Source organism: Leptidea sinapis, chromosome 26 (genome assembly GCF_905404315.1).
Source record: "Leptidea sinapis chromosome 26, ilLepSina1.1, whole genome shotgun sequence".
Taxonomy (NCBI): Eukaryota; Metazoa; Arthropoda; class Insecta; order Lepidoptera; family Pieridae; genus Leptidea; species Leptidea sinapis.
The window spans coordinates 11,790,105-11,807,782 of record NC_066290.1 but is presented as its reverse complement, the minus strand read 5'-3'; the positions used below and the strand labels follow the sequence as shown (position 1 = coordinate 11,807,782).

Genomic DNA, 17,678 nt, shown 5'->3' with positions numbered 1-17,678 from the left:
CCATAGGTAGGTGACCTCATTCTGTTTATAAACAAAGTTAGGGTTGTCTAAGAAAAGAAATTGAAAAATAATATTTTTAATTTCGTAGGGAAGTTTTTTTCTTTTTTTTAATTATTTGTTAAAACTTAAACATCACCATACTATTGCATATGACCCAAATAACGTACCATTGAAGGAATGTTATACCCTTTCTGGTTCACGTTGTATACATGGTATCTTATGATGGTACAATCTTACCGTTTAAAAACAAAATAATTTAATACAATAAATGGTATAATTATTTAAATACATAACAAAATTAAATAATTGGGCTGAAATATGTCTGCATGTCAGAAGCAATAAAATGTTAATTAACATTATAATAAAAAAAATTGCAGACTCACATAATAATAAAATAATAACAGACCAACATAATAATAAAACAATTAATAAATATTGTTTAATTAATTTTTAATAAAAAGTTTCACATTTCATGTCATCAAATTACTCGCATTCAGATATTCATTATATGTTTTAAGTAGTTTTAATATCATAATGTTTTTTATAATTATTATCTACAGTAAGAAGACTTGTATAAAGTGTCTCATGACGATTCCAGTTACAGATACATATCTACGAATTTAGAAAATACTCCTTATATAAATTGGTTTAAAGGCGCGTTTAAGCTCAGCCAAGCTGTTGTCACTTTTTTTTATGATAATAAGGGATGATATGAGCAGGACGTTCAGCTGATGGTAGTTGATACACCCTGCCCATTACAATTCCGCAATGCCGCTCAGGATTCTTGTAAGACGCAAAAATTCTGAGCGGCACCACAATTGCGGTCGTCACCTTGAGACATAAGATGTTAAGTCCCAGTGATTTCACTAGCTACGGCGCCCTTCAAACCGAAACACAGTAATGCTTACACATTACTGCTGCACGGCAGAAATAGGCGTCCTAGTGGTGGTACCTATAATCTAGCCGATATCGTGGGCAAAGGAGCCACTGGTAAATTTAAGATAAAAGATTTCTGTCTTATTTGGCAACAATGATCAACAATTACGTACGTCACAAATCTATATTGTGAATGAGTCGGTGACAAACTAGCAAACAGATTAAACATTTTGAGGCCCAGTATTCGAAACCATCTGAATAATTAGTTCCCAGAATAGAGCGATATAAACGTTGTCATTTTCAATTAATGAATATAACAATGACAATGCCAAATTAAAATTAACGACGCCTTTGTTTAAACTGTAGCTCTGTAGTTTTTATGCTCAATGGCAATGTCCTCTCACTTTCTGAAGAGGTTACGCGTGGGATTATCCATTATTCTTTATATATACATGATAGCGCCAAAATAAACTACTTTTACTTTTTTGCGTCAGATGAGAGGTTAACATTTACAGGTTATACACGTAAGGTACTTGTTCTGATACCAAAAGTGAATGTTGAAGGTAGACTTTCAACTTAACAAGTGAAATTATCAGTGATTATATAAATATGAAGACATTTGTCTAATAATATAATGTAATTTTGTTAAATCATAGTGAATGAATGCGATAATGTATGTTTTTTAAATAACTGACAAAATAAATCTATGTACATTACTTCGATAAATTATAACTATTACATTTACTTTCTCACAAATTTTATAATGATTAAGATTTTTAGAGAAACTTTTATTCTTTACTTTTAAGTGAGGCTGTTTGGTTATTGCATAATTGGACGTTTAAATATTAAACGTTTAAGTTACTTTGATTAAGTTTAAGTTACGTTGGTGCCATAAAAATACAGGCTATTGTCTGTATTTTGTAATAGAAATATATTTTTACTCATACTCGGAAAGTAATGTTGTCTTGATCTGATTATTGGGTGGAAAATGCTGCTTCCCTCCATAGAGAGGGAAAAACTCATACAAATTACTTCCCACCTAAGGGCCGGAATTAACTTTAAAAATAGAACTGCTGTGAAGACTTTTATGTAAAAAAGAACTAATTAAAAAAATGCTGCGGCCATGTGACTTTCTAAACAGCCAGTGTGAACTTAGCGCAAACTTCTTTGAGCGGAATAAACCGCAACAATTACGCGGTTAGTTCCATATTTGAAATTTAAAAAGTCGACATAAATTGGCGGGATACTTATCTGTGCTTAGATAAACAACTCCATTTCCTCCAGTTTAACTCGGGTAAAAGAATCAATTCCTACTCGGACTATAGCCGTCTCGGACTTTAGACTATACTAAATACCTCGGGAATTGATTCTTTCGACCCTCGGTTAACAATCTACTATTTATATGGAGTACTATTTCATAGAGAGTGATAATAACATAACACATTGCAAATTTTATAAATTTTTACGAGTAGGTAGGTTTTGTTTCATCTTGACAGACATGCAAATATTCTAGTGGTTTCGTTTTATAATTATTATTATAACTAACATTAATCAATAATTACTGGTACATTCAAGTTGGCCAACGTAAAGCCATCTTAATATATATAAATAAATTTAAATTGAAAATAGTGTAAAAAAAATATATTTTATTGTAAAAAAAAGCGTGGGGTGTAGAAGAATTATTATTTTAATAATATCTTAAAAAGCACCCCACTCTTTTTTTACAATAAAATATATTTTTTTTACATTATTTTCAATTGAAATTTTTTTTCTATTTTTTAGTTGAATTTTATATTAAGCGTGCTTTTTAGTTTTTTTTAAATATTATTTATTTTTCATTTTTTAGTTAAATTTCTATAAAAGCGTATTTTTAAAACTATTAAGTACTTTAACATCAATTCCTGCCTTATCGACTATAGATGAAAATTATATAAATTAACAAAAATCATATTTTGCAAATTGAAAAATTGAATAATTTTATCAAATTAGTGTGATGTCATCGGTCCTCGATAAATCTACAAAGTTTGAAAGAAATCTAGCCGTTTAAAGTGGGTCAAAATCGCGCCCAAAGAAGTCGGTTACAAACATACATACAAACATACAGGTGAAGCTAATATAAAGCGTATAATTACGTGAGACGTTGTTTATCCGCGATGGACTCCTAAACTAATGAACTGATTTAAATGGGGATTACTTCATGGAGTGCAGTTTAGTCCAACTTGAGAGATAGGATAGTTTTTATTTCGATTTGGGACCCATAATTTTTTTTTTTTCCAATATTTGTTTTGTATTTACATATTTTTTGTGAGAGAATTTATTGACGCACGGTTTGACAGTTCTGCTGTGAAACAATTTCATTATAGTTAACAACAGGGAGTATATTTTACAAAATAATTCTTGGTGTTATGAAATATTATTGACAAATTCATAAAAAACAGTATTTTATTTATTGTGCACAGAACAACGTCTGTCGGGTCAGCTAATATTATATAATTTAGGTCGCCTGCTCTATTCTTTGAACGGTTCTATTCCTGGTTGTAGAATGCGTATTTACAAAAATCATTAAAAGCATAATTATTTGATTATTTTTAGACGTCATTAAATGTTGATTAAGTTGTCCTATCTTTAGTATTTAGAATACTTTTCTGTCCAAGTAACGTTAAAACTTTCCATCCTGTATATTTTATATTTAAAACTACCCACACCTTAACCAATAGATTTTATGGGATCAGTGCCCTTAATTTTCTGTTCTACACGACCAATAAAATTATAATTAATCAATTAGAATGTAGCGATTATGACCGAGTTGTTAAAGATTAATTGTCGTTTGTACTTTCAAATAATTAACGTTGCTAACAATTACAGCATGTTTCGAGGAATAATTCATTACAGTTAACAGGTAATAATATTTGTAGCCATTTTATATTAGCCATTAAAAGGAAACATTTGCGGTGATTTTCCAATTCAAATTTAAATATTTTTATTCAAAATAGGACATGACTTATTGAAAGTCAAAAACTACCACCTTTTCCAAAACGAATGCCTCAGACCTGAGAAGAATAGGCGCAACGAACTCAGCGGGCCTTTATTTTTCATAAAAAATATGTTTACAAAGTAATATTGTACAATTAAACTTATTATTTAATAGCCTGAGGGCGGTCGCTCCATTGCCAATCTGTGGTATCATTATTAAAGTCATTTATGTTATAATAACTTTTACCACACAAATGTTTTTTAACAATTCTTATGTTTTCAATCAGCAAAGGATTATTCCATATTAGGATTAAGAGATCCAACTCGCCTTTTGATGCCATACTGTAGAACAGCGCTTCATCAAAATAACGCAAATGTTATGTGTATTAGGGTCTTTAACCACCTTCCAAAGAATATTAGAGAGATGCCTAAAACAATAATGCATTAAAAAAATAAAATTATTGTTAATACATAAATGCTTTTATAGTTTAAAAGAATTCTTTAGCCAAAAATAATAGTATTTAAATGTTATTTTTGAGAGGTACCTACAAACAAATGTATATTTCATTTTATTTAATTAAAGCTATGTAATGTGTATTAATAACGTATAAATATAAAAATTCCAATATTGACAATCAAATATTTGTCAATTGTTAACAACTATGCTACCACGATTCATACAAATAAACCATTTCATTTCATTTCATTTGAATAACGTAATACTTTTGTTTTGAACATGTTCTGGGATGTTGTTGTAAAAGCATATACATCGCCCCACAAAAGACTTAACTCGACCTAGCCGAGTAGTAGGCATTATAAGTTTATGTCTGTTCCTGGTGTTAACATTATGGCTATGACAGTTTCTAGCAAATTCACTTATGTGCCTATGAACACAGATTACATTTTCATGAATATATATTACGTCTCGTCTGCCAGTAAGAAGCCTCCCACTCCCACAAATACCTTCAATACATTACAAAAAATATTGATTCGACTAAAGCATTTAAGCAATATATAATCTAAGAAAGATGAAAAGATCTATGTTCCGATCATTAAAGATTAATGTTAGATCGCTGCACCCGCATGCTGTGAGATTCACTGCATGTGAAAGTTACCTCGGAGTGTCTTGAATATTTATAGGTAACCTTTGGAGTTTAGGGTTTTAGAGGAAATATTAGCTACTATTTGCCATACAAACGTTACTTTATCGGTGTGTCCTGGTCACAGTAATTTTTTTTTTCATTTTCTGAGTGTGCTAGTTTTTTTTCAAGTCTTTTCCATTTAACTTTAGGTATTCGGTCTTTTTGCCAGTGGTTGTCTTTCGATTTAATAGTTCTTTGTTGAGCATTTATTATTTGCGGTATATCCCCCACTGAGTTGCTTCGGGTTATGCAAAACATACTCTTATGAAAAGATACTGTTTACTCAATGGTTTTTAACCCGAGAACAATATTTTTTTCAAATTTCTGCAATATCATCCTTATCTGTATCTCTATGTGTTTTTTGACATTTTTATTTTTGTAAATGCAAGAGTATTTCAAACAGTGTTTTTGTAAATATAACCGTACCATACCATAAACGCTAAGGCAACAGAGTCATTTATTTTACAAAAATTTGCTGAACTTACTCTAAATAAAAACATATGGATAACAATAAGTCTAATAAATTGCCAAATAATTGGCGCCATCTCATCAAGAAGTGATAAAGGAATGTCTTGAAAGCATTCTGCATCACACGCATAACATTAATTAAATTTGTTATATTTTATACCTACGGCGTTAAAACGCTTTTCTGTGTTTTCTGTTTTATGACGTCCGCGTCTTAATATGTTTTCAATCAAAATTTAATTGAATTCAATACGCCATTATAGAATCTTAATTCGAATATCCAAAACAGGATTTTGATACTATCATGCGTATATATTACAAATTGCAATTATCCAAACTCACGGCAACAAGAAACTCTTATTGCAAAACTAGCCAGCTCTTTCCTCTATTCCTATAGTAGTTTATAATTCTGGGGATAACTTGTCTTTGTCTTTCTTTGATAAATGAGTTGGGAATCTGTGTTTTCTTTCTATTTTATAATCATTGTCTTTTCAATTGGTAGAATTTAATATTTGTTAAAATTCATAATTGTTTAGCCACAAATTTTTCGTATAGCAACAAGAAGTTTTAGAATTCTAATTTGTAACCATTTAATTTTGTCTAGATGTAAGGAGAAAGTTCGACTATAGCATCAAATAGAAGTGATTATAGCATCATATCATCGTAAAATGATTGTCAATATATAATCCTAAGTATCTGTAGGATGTAACTTGTTCTACAGCTTTACTATTATAGTTGGTTAAATCAATGTTGCTGTGTAGGCATTCATACGTGTGTCCTATTATAGATAATCTTTCAGCCTTTGTGTGGCTGTGGTTTGAAAGAATAGCCATGCATTTGGATTTTTCTACATTAATAATAATAATTCCATTTAACATGGGACCACTTTATAATAATACTGAAGTCTATCTGCAATGAATGGATTCCGTTTTGATCCATACCGCTGTACATAATAAGTAACACATAAGTGTCATCGGCATACATAATATTATGTGTCTTACATTTTTCAAGTACATTGGTCATAATGTTGGCATTATGTACCCGGTTGGTCCATAAGCAGTGATATTACCCTTTTCACTTTGTGCCACATTCGCCCATAAGTGACCTGTTCTTTAAATAAGTCTTGAACCAGACCCACAAATCCCACAATCTTAGCAAGAGAAGAGAGAAGGCATGTATGATCTAGAATGTCGAAGGCTTTTTCAAAATCAAGTAAAAGAGTAACAACAATATTCTCACTATTCAGACCACCACGAACATTATTTGGAAATTTTACTAGTAGGGTAGGCCGTATATGTAGGTACTTCTGTTCTTTCGGAAGCCATGCTAAGTATCAGTTAGTAATTGGTTCCCTCCAGAAATTCAGTAATTTGCCTTTCAATTTTATGTCAGACTATTTTGATTTTTTCGTTTATTGTTGTCGGATTTGCAGTTGGCCTTTGTTGAAGGCCTATATGATTACGCAGTTTTAACAACACTTTTTTAAGTACTTCTAGCAAATACAAAAATAAAGATAGATAATAAGAAAAGCAAAACAGAGAGATACTAAAATGATGATATTGATCTGATTTAAAAAAATTAAAATATGATTATTTTTAGTGTCAGACTCTAGGTTGCGCAACCAATTTGGTGAAGTGACCATCTCGGACGCGTCATGACTCTGCATGGTGTCTGTATGATGTCTACTTTGGTAGGTTACGGACACCGCGGTGCGGAGGCGCGACTGGTTGCGCCACTTAATCATTATTACATTAGTGCATTATTTTTTGTATGATGAAATATATTTTCATTTTCATTTTCATAACATTGAAAATATCATTACCGTTTTTTTATTGTTTCAGAACAAGTGAACTGGTAGCGCTGGTCGCTATCTCGTGCACGCTTTTCCTGTTCCTCCACACCAGAGATTTGAGCACCAAGCTGCAACGTATCCAGGGTCAGCTGAACGATGACGTCACGGCGTTCAATCACCTTACTGACAGTATGTCTCTAACTTTTTATTAACAATGCTCCCCTTATCTTCCGTGTCCTTTAACTTTAAGGGGTATAATGTTTAAGTATACGTGTGGAGTGGCGTTATAATGGCGACATTAAATGAACCCCAGTGGGAGGCTCCTTTGCACCGGATGCCGGCTAGATTATGGGTGCCACAACGGCACCTATTTCTGCCGTGAAGCAGAAATTTATTTATTTATTTATTTATTTATTTATTTATTGGTTCCCATACAACATACATGTATTAATAATTACAAAATAACGCTAGTATAAGTAAATCACTTATGATAGTAACACGTGATATTTAACTTAAATAAATGAAGAGTTATATAAAACAATAAATAATTTTATGTTACTATCATGACTTAGGAAAATGCATGTAACTTGTTAACTGAGATAAAATAAACATAAATTTAAAACACACAAACTAAAATTATATCCTACATACTATAAGTATAACATACAATAAAGCGAAACTGATACATATTTCAAAAAACATAAATATGAAGCACATAAAGATAAGCTAAGGCTCTAACAGGCGCAGAGTGTCTAAAACTAGGCGTCGAAAACTGCACAGACTATTAGAAAAAATATCAATACAGTTATTGATATTTGCTAAGTCATTATATGAACGAGATAATCTATTAACTGGTGCATTATGTGATGTCCACAAGCGAGAAGTTGGAACAAAGAAAGTCCTTACATTTCTAGTCCTACAAGGATTACAGTATAGTGAAAACCTGGACAACAGTTTAGTATGAATATGATGATTTACAACTTTATACATGTATATTAGATCAATTAATTTACGGCGCATTTCAAGTGAGTCTAGATTAAAATATTTTAATCTAGCTTCATAACTATGCAGTGATTTTCTAAGTTTGAAACGGTTACACAAAATTCTCAAAAAACGTTTCTGAACATTTTCCACGGTATCAATGTGGTTTTTATAAAAAGGTGACCATGCTACTGAACCATATTCTAAAATACTACGAACCAGAGATTTATATAATATTACAACACTATGTTGGCATTTGAAAGGTTTTGAAATGCGTAAGATAAAACCTAGCATCCGATTTGCTCTTTCAGCAGTAGTATCAATGTGTTCAATGAATGATAGTTTTTTATCAACAATGACACCTAAATCTCTAGTAAATTCTTTATGACTTAAAAGTGAATTCGAAATGTGATAGGAAAAATTTACGCTATTTATCTTATTAGTGAATGTGGCAACATGACATTTGTCAACATTTAGTTTCATTAAATTATTATGGCACCAAGTACTGAGAGCAGAAAGGTCACGCTGTAGATTGAAACAGTCATCAATGTTTTCAATTTTTCTGTATAGTTTAAGATCATCTGCATAAAACAGATATCTACTATTGCAAGTAAAACATGATGAGACATCATTAATGAACAAAGCAAACAATAAAGGACCGAGATGAGACCCTTGAGGTACTCCAGATGGAACCAAAATGGCGTCAGAAAAAAATCCGTTGATAGCTACAATTTGTGTGCGATTTTTAATATATGACGTGATCCAACGCATTAAATCACCATGTATACCACATTCCATTAGCTTTATAAGTAAGAGCTCGTGGTTGACCTTATCAAACGCTTTTTGAAAGTCTGTATATATGACATCTACTTGTCCCTTGTCATCGATGGTCTCAAATAGATAGTCAATATATTCAGTTATGTTAGATGTTGTTGATTTACATGATACAAATCCGTGTTGTTCAGGAATCAGCATAGGTTTAATAAAGTTGTAAATATGTCTATATATAACGCGTTCAAATATTTTCGCAAAGCAATTAAGTATACAAATAGGTCTGTAGTTACGAGCATCTGTCTTTTCACCAGATTTGTGAACAGGAATTACATGAGCAATTTTCCACTTTTTAGGAAAAGCTCCAGATGATAGGGATTTATTAAAAATAATAGAAAGGGGTGCAGAAAGTTCAACATGACATAATTTAACGAAATGTGACGGTATTCCATCCGGACCGGGTCCTTTATTCGGATTTAGGTTTTTCATATGTAATAGTATATAATGTAGTAATTTCACTAGCTACGGCGCTCTTCAGACCGAAACACAGAAATGTGGAAACATTACTGTGTTTCGGTCTGAAGAGCGCCGTAGCTAGTGAAATTACTGGTCAAATGAGACTTAACATCTTCTGTCTCAAGGTGACGAGCGCAATTGTAGTGCCGCACAGAATTTTTAGGTTTTTCAAGAATCCTTAAAAAAATACACACGGGTAGAGCTATCTAACCTTAATCATAAGAAAATAAATTCTATAATTTAAAGTGAAAAATTGAAATTTTTAAACAAACAAATACCATATATAGTAAACAAAATTTTTATCAGCACGAAGTAGGTGTCAGTGACTACACTAGCGCGCGGCTACTAGATTACTTACAGGGTGTTCCAAAATGATATTATGGAAAATTGATTTATTTATGTGAATTTTCTATTTAATTTTTTAATATATTTTTTATAGTTCTACCCGTGCATTTAATGTGACCATTGTATCGCTGCGTTGTATTTCATTAGTTTTTAATATATTGAGCAAGTATAGTTTTGTACAGAAAATACTTAATCCGAATTTTTGAAGGAGATAGCTATTGACTGTTCGTTCTTCAGGGTCTTTTCGTACTTTGTTGGAGAAAAAAAAAATTCATTATTTACCATTAACACAACAATATTCGGCGATATATTATATATATGTCGCAGGGATATAATAAAAACAGTGATTTGGTCAAATCTCGGAAGATTTTAAATTAACAACACGATTTTATCATTTCTCTAAACAAATATAGTGATTTCACCAAATGCCAGAGTTGGTTCCGTGAAATGACAATGAGTGACGCAACTAGAACAACTTAGTAAGACAGCTGTAATATTGACTCAATAGACCTTACAAATAAAATTGGCATAAAGTTATACCTGAGAATAAAGGCATAAAAGGAATTTATTTTCTCAAAATTGATTCCTACAGAATTCTTTTTGATGTCATTTCTAATATACTAAATACTACTACCGCTTCGGAAACAAATGGCGCTCTGAGAGAGAAGAAGCGGCGCAAGAAACCCTCCCAGCATTCCTTTTTTTGCGCTCTTTTCAATATAAATATACAATATTGTACAGTAATTTCTATCGCTATAAAATATTCATAATCTAGTCCTAGGCTGTCCGATATTCAGCTGTGGAGTAATAGGATTTACGTCAGAGCAATTTTTTTTATAAAACATATAAATTTATTTATAGATAATGCCTGAACAGTGGCTGGGACTTATTATAAAAGTGTATACATTTACCCTTAAAGCTATTATGTATCTTATGAAGCATACATAGAATATAATAGCATAGAATTAGTTACAAGCAATCCCTTATTTCAAGTGTTACAATAATGAAAATCACTATTAAGAGCAAAAAGGTGACAATTATTGTGAATGTATATTAAATTTTCATAAATGTACTGACAATGAACAGTCACATAATATTGATTTCTTTTAATTTTTCTTTGAGAGACTGTCTATAACCAAGCTGATATATATATCAGCTTGGTTATGTGCTATAGCACGAACAGCTCTCTTTTGCAGAGCAAACACTATATCAATTTCAGCAGCATGACTCCATACTAAAATACCGTACGTCAAAATACGCCAACAATATGCAAAATGTTTACATATTATAGACATTTTTCTTGTAATTGGTTGATTAGGACGTATACTTTGACTTACTTTTACCTGTATACTTTTCTGGTACGTAATAGAAGAAGGTATGTGTTAGTGGTAGTCTTTTAGGTCGCTCAGATTACAGACGATAAGCTTAACGGGAGAAACCTGCAAAAGTAAGGGTGTGTTTAAACATAATACTCAACTTTTACAATAAACTTAAAAAACGGAATATTGTGCTTACATTCAAAACGAAACCGATAAAAAAATCTTACTACCTAATTAACTGGATCAAATACTTTTTCGGAACGCTTTGTCATTTACTTTTTGTCAACTAACGAATTTACAATAAATTGGTTTGCAATGCGTAACGACCTTGGGGGGTCTTCGCGCAAAAAGTATTGTGTAGCAACAGAGCAAACTATTTTATACTTGTATCAAATAAGAAAGGAACTATATTAAGTAAGTTTGTATTTATAGCTCTTAAACTAGTTTTAATAATTGTAATTTGAGAGTCTACTTTTTTAATATAATATAATACACACTCTTACACAAATTATCTTGTATAACAAGGCACCGCCTGTACTATTGGTGCAAGACGAAACATACATATATACAAATAAACATCCATGACTCGGAAACGAACATTCATATTTATCATATAAATGATTGCACCTACCGGGACCTCTAGCTTAGTAGGCAGGGTCGCTAACCCCTGGGCTATAGGGGTCGTCTAACGAGCAGTTATGTATCAAAGAATAATGGGTTTATAAGTTACTTAATCAATTTGTTATTTTTAGTGATAACCCTCACTTCTGGGATTAATAATACAAATTAAATTTATAAACAAAATTTATTAATGATGCGGAACTCGAACCCGCAACCTCTTGCGTTCCATGCGAACGCTCTTCCACTGAGCCAACCGTTCCAGTGACGTATCATCGATAAATCTTGTATATGTCTTGTTCAACTCTGAGGTTGTGGTTGGCGGGAGGTCGCGGGTTTGAGTCACGCATCGTTCATAAATTTTGTTTGTAACTTTAATTTGTGTTAGCTTATACCTTGCGGAGCTACATACTAAGACTTTGCTTAGACTTATCTGGAGAGTTAAGTCGAAGGCCGTATTTATAAACATCGCTTTGAGTAGGTACGAGTTAAGTTTAACCTTAAGTCCAACATGACGACGACTTACGAAAAACTCAGACTATAAGCCGAACAAAAAGGAGATACACAATTTCTTGCGACATCACAACTGTAGTTCGACGTTTTATAATTCCCGTATAATAATATGCATCGATGACGACAGGAATTACTTGAATTACATGGAATTGTGGAATCACGGAGTTGAGATTGAAATAAATGTTAGTATTACTTTAATATATATAATATAAAATAAATTTACTTACGTAACTATGTATGTAACACGGACGAGTAAAAAAAGATGATATTAACAAGTGAAGCATCTTTAAGCTAGTGTAAGTAATTAATTCCTTGACACTTTTATTGTATCTTAGCATTGATTTGACACAATTTCTCAATACACGGCAGCATTTTAGAAATATTTAAATGCTACGTAAACTGATCCGTCACAGACGATGGCAGACGTAATAATGACGACTGATCGGCTTATATTAGTGTAAGTGTGTGCGTGGGGCTGTGTATTTACATGTTAATTGGCTTGTTTTGATGCTTCATTGTAATGTAGGTGACACGGAGTCCTTATTTTTTTACTCGTCCGTGGTATGTAAATATGTATTTTATTTAAAAAGATATTTGGAATAGTGTCAGTGCATGTCATATATAAACAAAATAATGAATTGTAATTGATGGGAAATTTTAACTGCCGTGTATGGCAGTACTGATAGTTAGTTAAAAAAAGGCTCTGTCAATTAATATTTCGTTCGCTTGTGATGGCATCATTATGTTGATTGTTAAACGTTTCCTTATTACCTGTGGAAAATTGGCGGTAAAATTTGTACAAACATGTTTATTAGTTTTATTTTATGATACCTACTCGTGAATTGCAAAATGTTCCGGCTCTACTTGGCAATCACGAAACTTCTAGAAATCTATTAGCTATAGGTATCTGTTTCTAGACACGATTCTTCAGCGGTGAGCGAAACTAATGCACAGATGAGTTTTGTGCATAATAAAAAACTCGTGAAGGAAGCTGATTGTACGCTAGGGTTGAGACTACCGCTTCTACTATCAGTTAGACCCATTTTTGGCTTCTCACACTGCTCAAGATCTGTCTGTCTGTGACATGACATATACATTGAGCCACGGACTAGAAAAAAAAGGACTCCACGCCGTGATATTAGCAAGAGAAGCACCTTTATGCTAGTGTGTGTGCGGTTACGGGATATACCGATTACACAATTTTTCTCCATTAAATAGTCATATACCGACAAATACTTTTATAGTATTGTTTTTACACGTTTTCACAACGCGCGACGGCATTTTTAAAATATTTTATTGCGACGCAAACTGATCTGTCACAGACGATGGCAAATCTCATAATGGCGGCCGATCGGCTTGTATTAGTGTAAGTGTATGCGTAGGGCTATGTATTTACACGTTTACCGGCTTGTTTTGGTGCCTCACTATTGTTTTACTCGTCCGTGACATTGAGCATGTCAGGCACTATTCAAACGCCCCGATTCTATCCCAAAAATCGACTGATAAGAAGAATTTCGAAGACTTTTTAATCACAACAAAACCACCAACAATAAAACTTATTCTTTCAACTGATGTTACGAGTACAAGAAGGGAGGTGAACCTACTGAAGGACTTAACAGAGACTTTTTTTTTAAATAGAACTCTTTTTAAAGGATTTAAACGCGTGTAATTGTAACTTTGTTAAAAAAGTCAAGTTACAAAGCTACGATATGATGATTTTATTTAACCCGACTCTTCAAGACCTTTCTAGATCTCTTTTTCAGGAGGACTCCAGATGAAATGAGTCAAAGAACGGCTGGATCACTTGGCGTTGGGTATAGATGGCATTGTGTGTCTTCTACCGCATTTATCACGGGGAGTGTTCCGAAGAGCTGTTTAACCTGATTCCTGCCGCCGAATTCCACCTCCGCACGACACGCCACAAGTTAGGATATCATCCCCACCATCTGGATGTGTGACGGTCCTCCACAGTGCGGTTTTCAAGGAGCTTTCTTCCACGTACTACAAATTACTTAATTACTATTAGATTGACGTTTTTCACGAGAAATACCACCAGTTGGTTGAAATTAAAGAAAGAACTTACATTATAAAATAAAATAAATATATTATAATATGATCGATTTCATATTCTATTTGAATTTGAAAATCTGAATGGAAACGACGATGAGTTTATATAGCCGCTATGCAAACATACATGTGAACTATATATTGATAATTATTTTTTTATGAAAATAAGGAACGAGACGAGCAGGACATTCAGCTGATGGTAATTGATACGCCCTGCCCATTACAATGCAGTGCCGCTCAGAATCTTGAAAAGCCATAAAAAAAGGAATTTAAAATTTACCGATTACTATGGTCAGCCGTAATTTCTCTGGAATATGCTATCTTGAACTCCATATGTTGAACAACTGATTTTGTTACTGCTATAAAATCAGTTTTTTTTTAAAGGTACAACAGTTATGCTGCCAGAGATCACATGGTAGGGATAGTCTTTAGTTTTTGCGTCGATGCCGTCTCTATTAATTTTATATTCCCACCCAATTCAAGCGGAAATACCGTATTCTTGCGTTTGCTTTTTACCGCGAGAATGCGGTTTGATCCAATTAATGTAACAATTTCCTTTATTGGATTTCACGGTGCAATAGTTGATCTCAGATGTATTTTATTTGGTATAAAAGTTTTCCAATTACGTGCCACAATGCTGTTGGGAAGTTGTCATCAAAAGATGCCTCGTCTTTCTATATAATAATATTGAGTAATACTTAAACTATCACAATTAAACCGAAACACCACTTACTATGCGTTTACTATGCGGTCGTAATTGGATGCTGTTGAGTTGCCTCTTGCAACCGCAAAGCTCGATTTGAAGAGCCCATCACATTCATATCATAAGCTCGGAGCTATAACAGTTTAAATAACAAGTTACAGCATCGTCGATGCGACAGTAAATAGTTGTTTAAAAACAACTTAAAAAAACACGCTTTTTATCACGGACTAGTAAAAAAAGATGGACTCCGTGTCACCTTACATAACAGTGAGGCACCAAAACAAGCCGGTAAACGTGTAAATACATAGCCCCATGCATACACTTACACGTATACAAGCCGATCGGCCGCCATTATGAGATTTGACATCGTCTATGACAGATCGGTTTGCGTCGCAATAAAATATTTTAAATACGCCGTCGTGCGTTGTGAAAAAGTGTAAAAACAATACTACAAAAGTATTTGCGGATATATGATTATTTAAGGGAGAAAAAATTGTATAACTGGTATACTCCGTAACCGCACACACACTAGCATAAAGGTCCTTCACTTGCTAATATCACGGCGCGGAGTCCTTTTTTTTACTAGTCCGTGGCTTTTATATAATTTTTAGTTTAGTTTATTTATAAGAGCGTGTTATTTTAGTTTTTTAAACTTACATTTAATTTGCACATAACTGCGCCTATTTCTGCCATGAAGTAGTAATGTGTAAACATTACTGTATTTCGGTCTGAAGGGCGCCGTAGCTAGTGAAATTACTGGGCAAATGAGACTTAACATCTTACGTCTCAAGGTGACGATAAATTAAAAATTTTTGGGTTTTTCAAGAAGCCTTAGCGGCACTGCATTGTAATGGGCAGGACATATCAATTACCATCAGTTGAACATCCTGCTCGTCTCGTCCCTTATTTTCATAAAAATAAAAGAAGATACGCGGATAAAGCCGTAGGGCGCAGGTGTAACTGATATATTCGACTCCAACTATAACCTGTCCTTCATTCACGTAACTCCCTAGAATGATATATCGCTAACGAGATTGAGTGAAAGTGTTTATGGTCTATTCAGCCTCAATGTAAGTGTAAATCATGCTGCCGATTAGTGCAGCATTTGCGGGTCACTTAACACTTTCCACTCATTTGATAACTAACTTTTTTGCTGATGATGCAACGAATTACGAAATTATGTATCTAAATATTTTCGATGTTTGACTGGCAGTTTTGATAGTTGTTGAAGGCAGTAGTGGGAGGATTCTGGGTGCCTGTAAGATGGGTACCACAACGTTGAATTTTTCTGCCCAAGCAGTTTTGAAGTGATAACTTCTTATGGGAAGGTAAACCGTTGCGTAACGTAACGCGTTACGGCGCCAGTCTGTCTGGCTTTTCTTTCTCTCACGCTTACGGCAGCGGAAGGCAGTAAGTAGTGTTTAGTAGGTTATAGGTACCTACTAAGATAATTATTTTTATTTTATTTATTTATTTATTGTTAACAAGAACGGCCTATAACCAATTACACTTATTAACACAGAATATAATAATGTTTACAAATAAAATTAAAAATAACATAAAATTCAATTAACAATAAAATAAAATTTAAACAATGTCAAAAGTTATAAGAAAATTTTAAATAAACACAGATGTTGATACAACACACGAATCAAAGTCATCTCAACTGTTGTCAATCGTCGTCTAAAAAAATAACATAATAGATTAGTCAAATAGAACAATTCTTAATATTAATAGCAGAAAAATAATAATAAAATGATAATAACAATAATAATTCCTATTTGTAACATCATAAATGTAGTCAAAGTGTTTCACTGAACCTCAGGCAAACATTCAAGACTTCCTTCCATGCATCCGCAAATAAGTCTAGATATACGTGGGATCTTCTGACACAGGTTTTGTCACCTGAAAGAAGAAAGTGTTCGAAATCAGCTGCTGGTATCAATCCGAAGGTGGCATCATTTGAACTACCCGAGAGGTTTTTCAAGTAGACACCCAGCTTCCTCACCGGGCGAAGCATAGAGTCAACGGTTATTGCCGAACTCGAAGCCCTTGAACGCTGGAGTGCCCCAAGGCTGTGTTATATCTCCCACACTGTTTCTTCTGTATATCAATGATATGACACCTCCAACATTTTTAGCATATTTTAATTATTATATAATATTATTGATTTCTTATTCATTTACGTTTAATTCAATTTGTAAATATTGTATAAAACGTAGTAGTAGCATAGTGTCTATGTTTTTGAAATGTGTGTAACATCTATAATTAAGCCAACACTTAGAATTTATTATTTATTGTAATAATGTTATTATACTTTTGTTAGTGTTTGTCTTGTTGGTGTTAAATAAATAAATAAACATACATTGCTATGCAGACGAAAGCATTGGTGATGCCAAATATACTGACCATGCAAGTCTCTCTTGGTTCGTAAAATAACACCGCGGTGGTAATAAATTAGATTGTTAATTTTACTGTAAATATCTCGCTTTAAACTTAACATCAATGACACATGTTAATACAGCGCTTGTAGAAATAAATAATCTATATCTACATCTACTAATATATATATATATATAAATGAATTGCTGTTCGTT

At 32.9% G+C, this 17,678-nt stretch overlaps 1 protein-coding gene across 2 annotated transcripts in view; it reads left to right on the top strand.

The window, feature by feature from the left end:
- The window catches only part of LOC126972464 (heparan sulfate 2-O-sulfotransferase pipe), a 129,411-nt gene that overhangs the window by 50,398 nt on the left and 61,335 nt on the right, over nucleotides 1-17,678 (top strand). For both annotated transcript variants that reach the window (XM_050819254.1, XM_050819255.1), the window contains exon 3: nucleotides 7,298-7,437. In XM_050819254.1, the coding sequence (XP_050675211.1) occupies nucleotides 7,298-7,437 (140 nt within the window). The remainder of the gene's footprint in view (nucleotides 1-7,297; nucleotides 7,438-17,678) is intronic.